At 43.2% G+C, this 14,947-nt stretch overlaps 1 protein-coding gene and 2 long non-coding RNA genes across 6 annotated transcripts in view; 1 reads left to right on the top strand and 2 right to left on the bottom strand.

Moving 5' to 3' along the window:
• The window catches only part of PPARD (peroxisome proliferator activated receptor delta), a 41,096-nt gene extending 29,583 nt beyond the window's left edge, over positions 1-11,513 (top strand). For all 3 annotated transcript variants that reach the window (XM_081915573.1, XM_081915571.1, XM_081915572.1), the window contains exons 4-7: positions 1,906-2,044; positions 2,758-2,960; positions 4,397-4,847; positions 6,163-11,513. In XM_081915573.1, coding sequence (XP_081771699.1) covers positions 1,906-2,044; positions 2,758-2,960; positions 4,397-4,847; positions 6,163-6,410 — 1,041 coding nt within the window. In that variant the 3' untranslated portion in view covers positions 6,411-11,513. The remainder of the gene's footprint in view (positions 1-1,905; positions 2,045-2,757; positions 2,961-4,396; positions 4,848-6,162) is intronic.
• The window catches only part of LOC309372265, a 73,358-nt gene that overhangs the window by 48,939 nt on the left and 9,472 nt on the right, over positions 1-14,947 (bottom strand). The gene's annotated exons all lie outside the window — the stretch shown is intronic.
• LOC309372261 lies at positions 1,933-14,819 on the bottom strand. Of its 2 annotated transcripts, XR_014169435.1 has the most exons (4): positions 14,676-14,819; positions 5,744-5,820; positions 3,356-3,402; positions 1,933-2,072 (listed from the first exon to the last, which is right to left on the bottom strand). It is a non-coding gene; the product is annotated as an uncharacterized lncRNA (long non-coding RNA). The 2 variants fall into 2 exon arrangements; XR_014169436.1 differs by lacking the exons at positions 5,744-5,820; positions 14,676-14,819 and adding an exon at positions 3,941-4,012.

The following is a 14,947-nucleotide window of genomic DNA, read 5'->3' as shown; positions in this document are numbered from 1 at the left end:
CCTCATTTCCCAAGACAGGACATCAAACCAGTTCCTTTTTCTTTCTTTAACCTAGAAATGTGTTGGTCTGTGCTGCTGAAAACCCCTGACCTAAGCACATTGATTAGAAAAGTCTGTGTTCATCATCTTTTGGTCTGACCCAAGTGTATTCAGTTCTAATTACGTGCCAAATTTCACTTCTGCTTGTCTTTTTGAGTTCTAACTGTGTTTAACTATGCATTTATTTTAGCCCCTTTATTCCTCAAAGCATGATTTATTAGCCATATATTGTGTGACTTATACACATGTTACAGTAGATCTACAAGGGCCACATTTTAGCTACTCCTGTTATTCACAAGGTTATAGGAGGCTTCAGTGAGTAAATTATGGAAGAAAACAGAATCTTTTCTTCAGAGGTTAAAGATCCAAGTATCTCTAACCCACAACTGGAACAAAGGTATAAGACTAACCTTTATTCTGATAGTGCAGAACAAAAGCACTATTCTGCAAACATTAACAAGGTGCTGCATTCTGTGGACCTGAAGTAACAATATCCCTTGAAATGGACTGGTAGTAATATTCCTAAGCTCTACAGACTAATGTGGACACCCTTCTGGAATTTGTCCCTAATATGCACAGGAGTTTTGCCTGGGACATTTTCCTGCTTTACGTCTTCTCTGCCCTTCTTTCCTGTCACAATTCTCCATCAACTCTGGCCTCCCTGAGAACATAGACATTACTTTTAGACATAATCTTTGGCTGACATACTCCATGGGACACCTGTGAACGTATTCTGCTCCTGATCATTTGGCTGGCTGTTGGAATCGCAGAATGCCAAAGGAGATCAGTTAATCAATGTCTAAGTGATGCCAAAATTATTCAAAGGGGGCGGGGAAACTAAAGGGAGAGAGGCAAGGATGTTGAAAAGCTGGATTTGTTTATTCATATCCCCCTGCTGGATCTTTCTGATACTACAAGTCTGTTTTTTGCTGTTTTTTACACGGGACTATTATGTTTAGGTTTTCTTCCTGCTTGTACCATTCTTTTCTCCATGTGTATGTTAAAAAATATATTTTTTTTGGAGAATATTTCAATTGAAAAAAAATAAAGTAAAAATTAAAAGTGAATAAAGAAATAAAAATAAAAGGTATATATGCAGACAACTACAATTCCATATATGCAAGTCTAGTATGTAGGTATATGAATGTTATTATTATACAGATAGATTTATGGTTATTTATAACCTACCATATGGGACGCGGGTGGCCCTGTGGGTAAAACCTCAGTGCCTGGGACTTGCCGATCGTATGGTCGGTGGTTCGAATCCCCACGGCGGGGTGAGCTCCCGCCGTTCAGTCCCAGCTCCTGCCCACCTAGCAGTTCGCAAGCACCCCTAAGTGCAAGTAGATAAATAGGTACCGCTTTATAGCGGGAAGGTAAACGGCATTTCCGTGTGCTGCGCTGGTGCTGGCTCGCCAGAGCACCTTTGTCACGCTGGCCACGTGACCCGGAAGTGTCTCCAGACAGCGCTGGCCCCCGGCCTCTTAAGTGAGATGGGCGCACAACCCTAGAGTCGGACACGACTGGCCCATACGGGCAGGGGTACCATTACCGTTACCTTTATAACCTACCATATTTTTTAATAAACGAGTTCCAAATATTGTTATGCTTGTCCATACAAACCTACGTCTGTAAGCAATCGGTTCATAAGCTGGGAGTGTTGTCCTACCTTCAGTCCTTCTCCATGTGTATGTTAACATATAGTATGGTCCATTGTTCTGAAGTCTCTTTGCTTGTTGCTGAAAACGATATTCCTTCCTGAGACTCAAGTTGACAGCAATCCTGGGACATTTTATAAGGAGCTGCTGTGTTATCACAATGACCCATCTCCCTGTTTCTTTTCTCCCTCTGTCTGCTCTCCAACAGGGCTTCTTTCGTCGAACAATCCGTATGAAACTGGAGTACGAGAGGTGTGAGCGGAGCTGTAAAATTCAGAAGAAGAACCGAAACAAGTGCCAGTACTGCCGCTTTCAGAAATGCCTCTCCCTGGGCATGTCGCACAACGGTGAGACTCTCCTCTCCTCCCCTTAGCTCTAGATACAGGAAGAAAAACATAGCTAGATATGGAAATTTGTATTTTCTGTAGGCAACGTGTTTAGTATTGTGGGTGGGGGTGTTTGTGGGGGAGTGTCTAACTATGCTGCTCTGGCAGTCATCCTCATTAGCCAGGTAGTGGGTTGGAATCATTGCACAGCCTGCATATCTTTCCTTCTGGAAATGATTGTTATGGACACAGCCTAAGAAAGGCATATCAATGTCTATTGCTTCCAGTCTATTTTTCCTTGTTTTGTCTTTAGAACAGTGGTTCCCAATTAGCTAAGTACTGCGGACCCCCTGTTTTTTAAAAGCCAAGCCATAGTCCCCCTACTTTTGAAAACGCTGATATCTCTGTGGTAGTTTTTGTTATGTGAATGGTGCCACCATGCCCTCCAACATGTCCCAGCAGAAAACTGGGATGCGCATCTTCTGGGATGCGCTCTTGCATTAGTCACGTGACCTGTGCAAGAGCACAGTGCCCCAAAACACCACCTTGAGCTTCCTGATGGAAAAAGAGGGATATAAATGTAATAATTAACACTCTTATTTTTTATTTCCCTCCCCGTCTACCTATAATTGTGTAATATGAAATGTCTTCAATAAATAAAAAGTTGGAAAGACATGGGGATGCTATTTCGGCCCAAGACTCCTAACAGTATCTTCTTTGTTACGTTTCTTCAGCCATTCGTTTCGGCCGCATGCCTGAAGCTGAAAAAAGGAAGTTAGTGGCAGGACTGACAGCAAGTGAGATCACCTGTCAGAACCAGCAGGTAGCTGACCTGAAAGTATTTTCCAAGCACATCTACAACGCCTACCTGAAAAATTTCAACATGACCAAAAAGAAGGCACGAGGCATCCTGACTGGGAAAGCCAGCAGCACCCCAGTGAGTACCTCAGTCCCAGAGGGATGAAAGTGGAGCAGAACTTGCCAGGCAAGCTCTTGGCATCTGCAGTCCAAGAGATTCAATGCTGTGCCCAAAGCAGACTCTCTGACATCAAAGAACTTTAATCAACTATTTGGTCTTGCTCATAAAGAGAAGCTTGGTGTTTTGTTGATATTGAGGCTGCTGGTGTGATCAGTGTGACCTGAGTTACATCACCATGATAACCAGAAGTTTTCTGTACTCAAATTATTCTACAGAGTTTTATCTGAAGAAGTGTGCATGTACACGAAAGCTCATACCAATAACTAACTTAGTTGGTCTCTAAGGTGCTACTGGAAGGATTTTTTAAATTTTTTGTTTTGTTTTAACTACGGCAGACCAACACGGCTACCTACCTGTACAGAGTTTTAGTTAGTGCAAACGGTGGTGACTGAGTTCAATCCTAAATGCACAAAAGAAAAGAAAAGAAAAAATTATAATCCATTGATTCCACTGAGGGAATGTTTCCCATGAAAACACATTCCCCTTCCTTTTTAAGGCTCTATCCCATGTAGCTTCCCAAAAGAAATATAGAAGTTTATTTATACATATAGCTCACTGAGGACTATAAAATCGAGCTATATAGACATCAGCATTACCATGCAGGAAAAGGTGGGAGAAAATTTTAGGGTGAAAAGTTGAAAAAGTAGGCATCCCTATAGCATTATTAAATAGTGGTAATACATATTCATTTGTACTATAGAAAAATGCTTCTTTATCATTGTACACAGGTGTCATATTAACTATAGATAGGTAAGATGAGCTTTCATTTTATATCCTGCACCATCCTAGGAGGTAATTATCCTTGAAAATAATAGAAGAACCCAAGTTTTTTTACTCTAAATTGGAACCGGTGTCTGAAATATCCAGAAGTGCTTATTCTGTATTTCACTTCAAACTTCACTGAATTCAGTAATTTGAAGTTTTGTATAGTGCCTCACCACCCTGATTATAAACAAGTCCTCAGTGCAATCTTTCTTCTGTATCAGCAATAATTTTATTTTAAAGTTGTTTGCCATTCCCCTCCTCCTCCTCCGCCTCCTCTTCCTTCTTCTTCCTCTCTTCCTTCTATGAATTCAGCACAGTGTTGTTTGCTAGGGACCTTTGTAGAGGAGGCTATTTTCTACACAGACTCAGATATTCTCTGTCTGCCATCGTAGGGAGCTAGAGGCATTATCAGAGTTGAAGAACACATTCCAGTCAAGCAGTAACACTTGGTGGGGGGGGGGGGAAGCAGGACCAGTGAGGGGGTGGCTGGCAGAGCTCTGAGGTCCAGATGGAGAGATCTGGAGGGCCACATGTCACCCTTAGGCCTGGGCTTCCCCACCACTGCACTTCAACCTGTGGCTTGATTTCTCACTGCAGAATCCTGACTCTTATGTGTTTGTTCTTTGTAGCCTTTTGTGATTCATGACATGGATACCCTGTGGCAAGCGGAAAAGGGTCTTGTGTGGAAACAGCTAGTGAATGGGATACCACCATCCAAGGAGATTGGCGTCCACGTTTTTTACCGCTGCCAGTGCACATCCGTGGAAACTGTGCGGGAGCTCACCGAATTTGCCAAGAGCATCCCTAGCTTCATTAGCTTGTACCTTAATGACCAAGTGACTCTGCTGAAATACGGGGTGCACGAGGCCATCTTTGCAATGCTGGCCTCCATTATGAACAAGGATGGACTCCTGGTGGCCAATGGGAATGGCTTTGTGACGCGCGAGTTCCTGCGCAGCTTGCGCAAGCCCTTCAGTGACATCATGGAGCCCAAATTTGAGTTTGCTGTGAAGTTCAATGCCCTGGAGCTGGATGACAGTGACCTGTCTCTGTTTGTAGCTGCCATCATCCTGTGTGGAGGTGAGAAGGGGGAGTTCTTTGCTAGCAATGGTATATGCTTTCTAAAAGCTTGCTGATGAAGACCGGGCCATTATCCTGCTAAGTTAAGGCCAATTAATATTAGTTTGAAGGTGCGATTGTGATGCTGGCAATTCAGACAGGATGAAAAAGCTAGAAAGGATTAAATCATCTTCTCCACAGTCCTGTGCAAGCTTACCGGAGAGTAACCCCTACTGAACACAGTTGGACTTACTTCTAAATGAATATGGATAGGATTGCATCCACATCCAATTTACCACTTACCACAACATCCTTGTTACTTTCTTCTCATTCAGGATACCACCCACTTCTTCATTTTTAATCTTTAAAAATCCTTATTGTTGTTATTTCTTTGCTGATTCTTTCTCTCCTCTTTTACCTCCCATGACTGTTTGGTCCTCAGTATCTCTCTTAACTCTGTTGAGATCTTTGGCCATTTTGACCTTGTCTTTGGTACCACATCTCACACACCCCAGTTCAGCTTCTATAACTGATTTAACAGACAGTTGTAGTGAAGAAGAAAATGAACTTTGCCGTGGAGAAATTCTGTTCATTCCTTAAAGTAAAAATAATATTAAATAGTTGCTGTAGTGCAGCATTGCTCAGTAAAGTGTGGTTTAAAATAAATAAATCTTTAAATAGTGAGAGAGAGGTCAGGGCAGCCTTGGCACTACTCTGTTTGTTTTCTTGTTTATAGAAGCACATTTGCATGTATGTGCTCATTCTGTGCATTTCTGTGTGTGTATGAAATCTTTTTTAGAACAGTTGGAAAACTACTCCAGAGATTGTGGGGAGGGTGGAATAGAATGTGTTACCATCCTCAGTGATGTCATGCATCACTAGTCGCACATAGCCTTACACACAACTGTTCTCATAACCTTTTTGAGAGGAGAGTTGGGTATTTCCCATTCAGACGAAGTGTGCCAAAAATCTGCAGAAGTTACATGATTGGAGCCTGCAGGAAGGCAGAAAAAAACATAGCTTGTACTTGGGGAACTGACATCAAAACACCCACCTTTCGCTCAAAACGTCTCATCTGAATTCATCCTTGTTTCCCCAACTTATATAATACACAGCATCAAGTGGTTAAGATCACTTCAGGCAGCAGACATGTTTGCATTTGTTCAGGAGAGAGGGTGCTACATGTTTGAATGCTCCTTCATGAGGAAAACTCCCTACAGATGTCAGAATGCCACACTGAGGAGCAGGCTAGTCTGAGCTTCTCTTGGTGTTCAGACAGGTAAAGGATTGGAAAATAATGTTGCGCTCTCTCTCTCTCTTTTTCTCCCTTTTATAGACCGTCCTGGCCTGATGAACGTTAAACAGGTAGAAGAGATTCAAGACAATATCCTCCAGGCCCTCGAGTTCCACTTGCAGGCCAACCACCCAGACACTCAATACCTCTTCCCTAAGCTGCTGCAGAAAATGGCTGACTTGCGACAGTTGGTGACTGAGCATGCGCAGCTGGTGCAGAAGATCAAAAAGACAGAGACGGAGACTTCTCTGCACCCACTCTTGCAGGAAATCTACAAGGACATGTACTGAGGAGCCTATATTTAAGAGATAGGTTAAAGCCATGGAATCCAGCAAAATGCTTTGTACATTAGCAAAGAAATCCCCTGTGTCTTCCATTCCTTCTACTGTAATTGCTTTTTTCTATATGATTGCTGCATTCTGTACATAGAGGGGAGGGGGTGTTGTACAGCAAAAGACTTGGCATCTACCACATGGTGGTAGATCAGGGCTTCCGTTAACATACACTAAGTGAAACTTAAAGGCACATCATAAGCTAAATATCTGTTGCTACAGTTCAGCTGTTACACTGTTCTAGAGCAGCTGATGTGTTTACACACAACCTCGCAAACGTGTTTGAACTGTGGGTTGGATTCTGCGGTTGGACAAGGCGGGTTTTGTCCATCCAGTTAAAGCAAGCAGTAGCTTGGCTGGCAGGTACAGGAACAGCACTTGCAACATATATCCGTTGTATATTATTTTTATATTGCACTCTGAATTCTAGCTTGGCCCTCAGCCGTAAATTCTAGGGTGTTACAAGGAAAGGGCGTGTGTGTGTGTTCATGCGTGTGTGTGTGTCTGTGTATACATTTCCCAAAGAAACCTCCAAGTGTTTGATGAAGGGTACGGACACTCCTTGTGGAGATACTTTGAGGGGGGAAGGCCTTTGCTTATCTCCTTGGTGCACAAAAACAGAAATGCCTTCTCCGTGAAAGGCCATACCTCCTGTCCTCTGCATTTCTCTCTCTCTCTCTCTCTCTCTCTCTCTCTCTCTCTCTCTCTCTCTCTCTCTCTCCCCCTCTCCCCCTCTCTCTCCCTCCCTCCCTCCCTCCCTCTCCTTTGGGTTGTTTTATAGTGTAGCTTGTTGAAGCCCTTTATGGGCACGTGTGGCACTTGCAAGCTTACAGCAGAGAGATGGGCTTCTTTTTCTGTCCCTTGCCCTGTGCTTCAGTGCTTGCCAAATGAAGTTGAGCCTGATGTCATGGAAGTTTTGCTCTCAGATAGTACCTGCCAAAAGTCTATTTGCTTCCTTCCAAGGTAGATCCTGCACTTGAATAAGCACTTGGGTGTCTCCTTATCTGGGCTAGATATAATGTGGATTTTGCTTTTCAAAGGGCAGCCCATGGACCACTGCGAGGTCACAACAATACAAGGATGTTAGTGAAGACAGTGATGATTGCTTTTGTTTTGCTGCACTTCCCCACCTCCTGCATCCTGGTATTCTCCTGACTGCCCAAGAGGGGCACCATCTGGGGGTACCGAGTGCCCCCCAATTTCCAAGGAGGGGCCAGACCCCCTCAATATTCTGTGGCCTGCTGGAGACCCTGTCAGGCCTTCCTGCTGCTGCTGCGACAGGCCCCATAGGGCCTTCACGTGGTTACAAAGGGCCCCGCTGGCCCTACCTGCGGCTTCCTCCCACCACACGTGATGTTACACACGTGTTGACCCTCCTAAAATAAGTTACGGCAGAATCCGGTGCCTGTGCTGCCCAAAATATCTGAGGAAGACACTTTATATGTGAATTGCAGTGCCAGAGGCACATACGGCACTCTGTGCTGGTTCTGCCCATTGTTTTTTACACCTTCGTAATAAAAAAGTAATGGATAGCAAAAAGGCACAGCATTTCAACGTCACCCCCTCAACATTTCCTCATCAGATTACCAATTTTTACTGTATTTTTAAAGGCCTTATATCAGATTTTGGCTCCTTTTGATTTCCTTGAGTTGTTTCTGCTTTAGCCCTTAAGGATCTCACCAGACACCTTTTGCAGTTGTCAGCTCGCTTTGAACACAGGTCTTCTTTGCTGGTCAGTTGCAGCAAAGTGGCAGCAGGGAAGTCATTGTCACATGTCTGTGTGAACAGTGTGAGACCATTCTGCCTAGACATGGTTGATGCATTGTGTGAGTTGTCAAGTTTCTTCCAGCTGTGACTTCCAGTATACTGTTCCCAGATTCGCATGATGTTTGGGTATGGCCTGCTAGCCTTGGCACTGAGGTACTGCGTTGTTGCTATGTGGCCTTAGGCAAGTTTGCTTATTTCTGCACATTTCAAATAGACAGTATGCTTTCATAAAGGAAGAGAACTTTCTGTCCAAACAATCTTGACATAACAAACAGAATGTAATAATTTACAACTTTATGGTGACGGATGTGTAGGTGGCACAAAAGTTTGTTTGAAACTGCTAGTTGTCCAACCATTTCAGCTCAAATCATGCAATTTCCTTCTTTCTTTCCCTCCAAACAGAAATTTTAGCAGCTTGTCTTCATTTTCTAGATTTAGGTGCAGAAAACTCTAAAGACCATTCACTAGAAGATAGGGATATTTTAAAAGCCTGCTGCTATAAATTTTACCTAATATATCTGTGGAAGGAGCGTAGCTCAGCATAACACATGCTTTGAAGGCAGAAGGTCCCAGATTCAATCCCAGGCATCTCCAGTTAAAAGGTCAGGGGGTAGGTGATGGGAATCGCCTCTGCCCGATACCCTGGAGAGCTGCTGCAAATCAGAGCAGACAGTGTTGGGCACGATGAGCAGATGGGTTAATCTTTCTGTGCTTTGTGTGTGTGCTATATTTTTAATTTGGATTTCCCTTGACAGTCTATGGAGAAAGGAAATAATAGTTACAATAGTTCTTCTCTCGGATGCTGTAGTTCCTGACGAGTTCCTGTCCTGCAACACTCCATCTTCGGGAACTTGATGACGGGCAGTTTTTAGTGCCTATGAAACCTGAAAGAGTAAGCCACACACCTCTGAGATTTTTCTCCACTCCAGCCACAGTAAATGAGAAGAGAAGAGAACCTCTTCCATTGGGAATTGTGGAGTGGATTTGCTGAACAAGAGAGCCTAATCTGTGTGAATTACCAACTCCATTGCTTCACGCTGAGATTACTCTGTTTTTATGTGTGCTTGCTTTCAGCAATGCTGAAATACATGTCTTTGGGCTGGGACAGAACTTTGAGAACTTAATTTTGTCCCAGCTGTGGCTTTTGGGGAGGCACTGTAGCTCAGGGGAAGGGCAAATACTTTACCTACAAAAGGCTCTTGGTTCAATCCACAGCTGTCAGGCAATGTAGGAAAGACTGGACAAGATGGCTCTAACCAGGTATAAGACAGCTTCCTGTGTTTCTGTTTTAAAGCCACAAAGCTCAGCTGTTCTGAACTACTAGTAGAAATCTTTTATTGCAATAACTCATGATTTTTGCACCCTTCAGAGAGTAGATGCCTTTAACCCATGATATATCATTTTGCACCCCTTACTGGAAAGATGCCTTTAACCTATGTGCATTCCTTATTAAGTAAGCAAAAATGTAAAATCAACATCATGGACATTTTACTTGGCCACTCGTTTGCCTAGAGTTTGATTACAACCTAACTAATTTGCCACCAGCTCTTTTTCAGACAGTACCAGAGTCTAGGCCCTTTTTGCCCTTGGAATGCAATCCATATACAGTGGTACCTCTGGTTACGAACTTAATTTGTTCCGGAGGTCCATTCTTAACCCGAAACTGTTCTTAACCTGAAGCACCACTTTAGCTAATGGGGCCTCCTGCTGCTGCCACGCCACTGGTGCGTGACTTCCGCTTGCATCCCAGGGCAACGTTCGCTACCAGGAGCATCTACTTCCAGGTTAGCAGAGCTCGTTACCCGAAGTGTTCATAAGGAGGACAGTATGCAACCCGAGGTTCCACTGTAGAAAGCTAGAAAATAAGTTCAGTTTCTTAAGTGGTAAGTTCAGATGAGTATAGAATTGAAGTCCAAGTGCTCATGTGTTGTCTCCAAGCTCCTCTTCTACATCTGCCAGACAACATTAAGGGTTGTATCTAGCAATGTACAAGCAGAGTTCCACTCGGACAACGACGCTTGAGTTTCTTTTTCTCTCCCTGCGTGTCCCCCAAATCTGCTCCACGGGGTCTCCCAACCCTCCAGAGGAGGGTGGAGGCAGGGGCTTTAGGGTGCAGAAGTTCAGTTACACTGGTGGAGCTACAGCTTTGGATTCTGCACTTCATCCTTTGAATACAAAATTACCTTTTGGTGATGTTGGTCACATGATAGCAAAGGCAAGACCTATTTAAGTAGCACCTAGAACATCAACATGGAAAATGGGACCCACTTCCAAGACCCTGTGCAAACAGGAAAGGTCATCCATCTTTGCCACAAAGCAAAATGGCAGTGGTAGCATTGCCACAACCCATCTCTCTTGCCTGTTGAAAACCACTGCCCTACAATGTTACAATGTCTGACTCATCTTCCCTTAGGCTGATTAGTGCGGAAAATTCTCAGACACGTAAGATCCTGCAAGCACTCATCTGAGCCATTTCAGATCTTTTCTGTCTCAGATACAATGCAAACACTTACTGTGCTCTGAAACCCTTTCTTTTTGGCACAGTCTCTGTGTGGTTCCTGGGATCATAGTTGTCTGGAAACAAGAACTGCCCCCCCCCCCCGCCACTTCCAATATCAGGGACCCTCAGTGCTTTAGCAACAAATCCCATTACATAACTGCTTCCACCACCCACAAATGCCATAATAGTAATGGGATCCTTTGTGGTTTTCAACCTTAGGATTGTTCACTACCTAGACATGATGGCTAATACACAGAATTGGTTTGAATCTTGTTATTTTCCTTACGAGTGTAAGGGAAGTAAGTTGCTTAATCCTTGCAATCTTCTCCCAGGGTTGCACTGATGGACTGGCTGGTACTTGATTTTGCTGTGCCTCTTTATTTCCATATTGAAATAACTGGTGTGTTTCATCTCTACCTCACAGAATGCTGTGAGGCTGGTGGAATGTGTCTTAGTAAAGCATTTTGGAGCCTTCATGTAGCAGGAACCAGAGATCACTGACAAGAATAGTTTGTGATTTTTAATTTCACCTGCCCTAAACCTTCATCTTTACCCACCACCCTTGAAAGCCTCTTCACCTGCTATCTTGCTATCCCTCAGGACTTGCTGGGCATGTATTTCCAGCACTTGAGGACTGCACACTCTCCTTTCTTTCTTTTTTTTTTCTGGGATGTTGTAGCAATCCTGAAACTGAAATGTATATTTTTGCTAGAAGTTCAACCTCCAGGTGTTTTTAATAATATAAATAGTGACTGACAATTTTAAATTGGAAATAAATATTTAAGAAACTTTTACACTATAGCACTTCTTTAGCCCATTTCAGGGGCCTCTGACGTTTGAAACATCAAACATTAAAAACTTCTCTAAACAAGTAGACTAAAGAATAAGCCTATATTTCATCCAACTCTTCCAAAATTCAGAGAGACTGTGGGGTTGTTATTGTTTTTACAAGCCCCCATTCACAATGTATTATGCTAGCATTTGAGTTACACTAAATAATTCCTCAAAAGGGATGATCAAAACAATCTGAAGGGATAAATTGTTTCTAGGTACAAGTGTTGTATTAGGCCCTACCTTTAAGGTTTTTCTTCCAATTTAGTGATAATGGAGAGAAATCTGCTAACTAATTAGAACGGAATGCCTTGTGAAAAAGATAGTCTCCCAGAAACAGGTTGGGAGGGGGGGGGTGAGCAGGGAGAGAAATTGTTTCTAGGAATGTGTACAGTATTGCTTTCATGGAAGCTCTCCACAAGCTCTGGAAGTAACACATGATGAAACATGCTCCATTTTTCAACAACGAGACTGGGGAACAGCAATGCGGGATGCCGTGTTCCTCTTTGTAAATGTAATAGGAGCGCATTGCTCTAATGGTGGCAATGGATTTGTCTGTGTGGATGGGGACAGTGGTACCACCAGGGTGAGACTTGGGGGCAGACGTCCAGGACCCCATGTAGCAGAATAATCAGAAGGTCCCCAAATATAGCTGTGGGTATAGGGTGGTATACAAATTTAATTAATAATAATGATAATATTATATTATGTATCTGAAGATGGAGAAGGGCCTTTTAAGACTTTTAAGCCCAAAGTCTAAAATTACTTAATTGCACCACTGAATGGGGTGTTTGAGGATAAGAAAGTTCATTTTTGCCATGTATACTGTGGCTGTTTTTAAACCACAGAAAGCCATACTTATTACGCCTGGGTGAGGCAATGAGAGATAGCAATGAAGGGAAGGACCTTTTCCATCACTATCTGTTTTAGCACAGCATTAATGGGTCCTGCGGCTAATGCTGCAGTTGTCTGTTTTTAATAATAATAATTATTATTATTATTTATACCCTGCCCATCTGGCTGCGTTTCCCCAGCCACTGTGGGCAGCTCCCAACAGAATATTAAAAACACAATGAAACATCAAACATTAAAAACTTCTCTAAACAAGTAGACTAAGGAATAAGTTATAGCATCGGTGGCTTTGTTCTCTCGTGGGGTTTAAGAGCCAAGCAAGTATTCACCCTTTTAAAAATGGCTGTGATTGAATTAGAAACATATACAAATGGTAAACACAGCAATAAACAAAGAGCATCACTGTTTACTTGTTTGGGGACATGGGTGCAAGCTCTTATGTAGTAGTGACAGCAGTGTTACAAACTGAGATATGAAAGCTAGGAGCTAAATGGCACCTTAATCCTAGGTTATGGGCACAACAACGGAATGTCTAGGCACACTTTTTTATAACAAGAATACAAAGCTGAAAATGAATGAACTGCAGCTAAAATATTATGTTCATTTAGCCCTTCCCTTGCCCACCCCCCCAATATTCTTAGGAGGGTCTCTCCTCCAGTCTTCACAGAGTAGCTGGAAGTGGGGAGGCAGAAAAAGGTCCTCCATTGTTTCCACTCTGCAGTTTTAATCTGAAATCTTAGGCGCAGTATTCGAACTGCTCACGCTAAGGAAATTCCCTGTCGCAAAATGCACCTAGAACAATGGGAGTTTCAAACACTGAGTGACACTGGTAGTAGTCATGAATCTAGCACTTTGAACACATATATTGCTTCAGTGATCCTAACAACTCAGGAAGATAGGGTAGCGATAGGGTAGCATTATTATTCCATCCCCCGATAGGGAGAGACAAAGAGAGAATAGCTGCCCCATGGCCAGCTGGTGAATTGCTATGGGGGGGGGCAGACATCCTTTTTCTTGTGCATTCCTGTAACTGACAGGGTTTATAAAAAGCAAAGGTAACTAGGTAGCCATGTTGGGCTATAGAAGACAATCCAAAACCCACAGCTGGAAATTACTTATTGGGACCAACAAAAATGTCTGGCAAGCTTTCAAGTTCTCCAGAATGCTTAATCATGCAAGATGTTGGGAGGTGAGGGCCAAGGAACTTTTTTTTTAAAGGTACAAAAATTTGGCTGAAGTATCTATGACCTCAGCTTGTAGACTCAGTTCCAAGATGGAGGTTGAAGGCTGAATAAACCTGCCCCAGGTGTTATAGATTTCACAATACGCACCTAGGTTTCTGAGCTAAAGAAGCTAATGTCTTCATTTCTGAGGTATGAAAGTCTGGTTTGTAATCCAGATCAGTCCCAAACCCTAAATGCCTAGGGTAAGCAGAGAGTAGAAGTAAAGAGAAACGTGAAACTTTAATTTAGCAAAGCCAGGCATTAATTTTCAATGTGGGATAAGTAAAAATGAGTAAATTAAAACCAAACTATATATTACCTAGTGGCTGGAGGAGATGCAACCCTCACAAAGGGATCCACCTTCCACTGGTTGTGAATTCTACCGTGAATGGCTGGATTTCCATAAGAAAAAAACCTAAATCAGTAGTTGGACAATGCCTTTATTGGGCTATAAAGCCCAATATAAATGGTCAGAAATAGTAATCAGTCATGACTGCTTTATCCTAGTACCGTAGGTGTACCTCGATACTTGCAGCAATTACCAGAAAGTATTTCAATCTGTAAACTCTATTTTGGAACTAAAAGAACCGGGACTTTAGTAGCACTTATTGGCTACTGAATTTATTGTGGCATAAGCTTTCATGGACTACAGTCCACTTCATCAGATGCATGAAATGTTATCCTGAGGAGTGCATAAAAATCACTAACACACACAGAGTTGCGGGGGGCGGAGTTGTAAACAGTGAGGTTGGAGGGAAATGAAAGGCAGGAAAAGTACTGACGATAATTAAAATTAACATTGGCAATTCACAAAACTTGGTGGTGCCAAAGGGAGCCTGGCATCGGTAAGCCAATTGGCACACGTGCTAAAAATCCTTTGTTTCGGTTCAGTCCACAAGCGACTATAAATTCCACCTGCTACCACGTTGCTTGGGCGCTTAGCCCGCCCTCCCCTTACGAGTAAACGTTAGTAGCTCTAATTGTGCTACAAACGTCGCAACGTGCACAGTTCCACCCTTTGCTAATAAAATAAAAAGTGCATTGTCTTACGTTGCAAAAAACATAATCATCCTCCTCCTTTTATTATTCCGGAAGACCCAACGAAGTCATTATCAATGCAATCGCAGGCATGTTTCCCTGGAAGAAAATCCCGCTACGTTCAGTGGGTCTTACTCGTAAGTAAACGTGCACAGGATTGCAGCCCCACAAAGGGCAAGCAGCGGGGCACCGGAAGCCATAGGATGTTGCGCCTCCCGGCCGTCCCCCCATCCCCGCGCCTGCTGCGTACGAGGGCGAACGCAGTTTCCCGACGAGGCGGGACG

This window comes from Podarcis melisellensis (assembly GCF_964234715.1).
Source record: "Podarcis melisellensis genome assembly, chromosome: 6".
In the NCBI taxonomy this organism is placed as follows: Eukaryota; Metazoa; Chordata; class Lepidosauria; order Squamata; family Lacertidae; genus Podarcis; species Podarcis melisellensis.
Note: the sequence above shows the minus strand (reverse complement) of the source record. Positions and strands in the feature narration are given on the sequence as shown.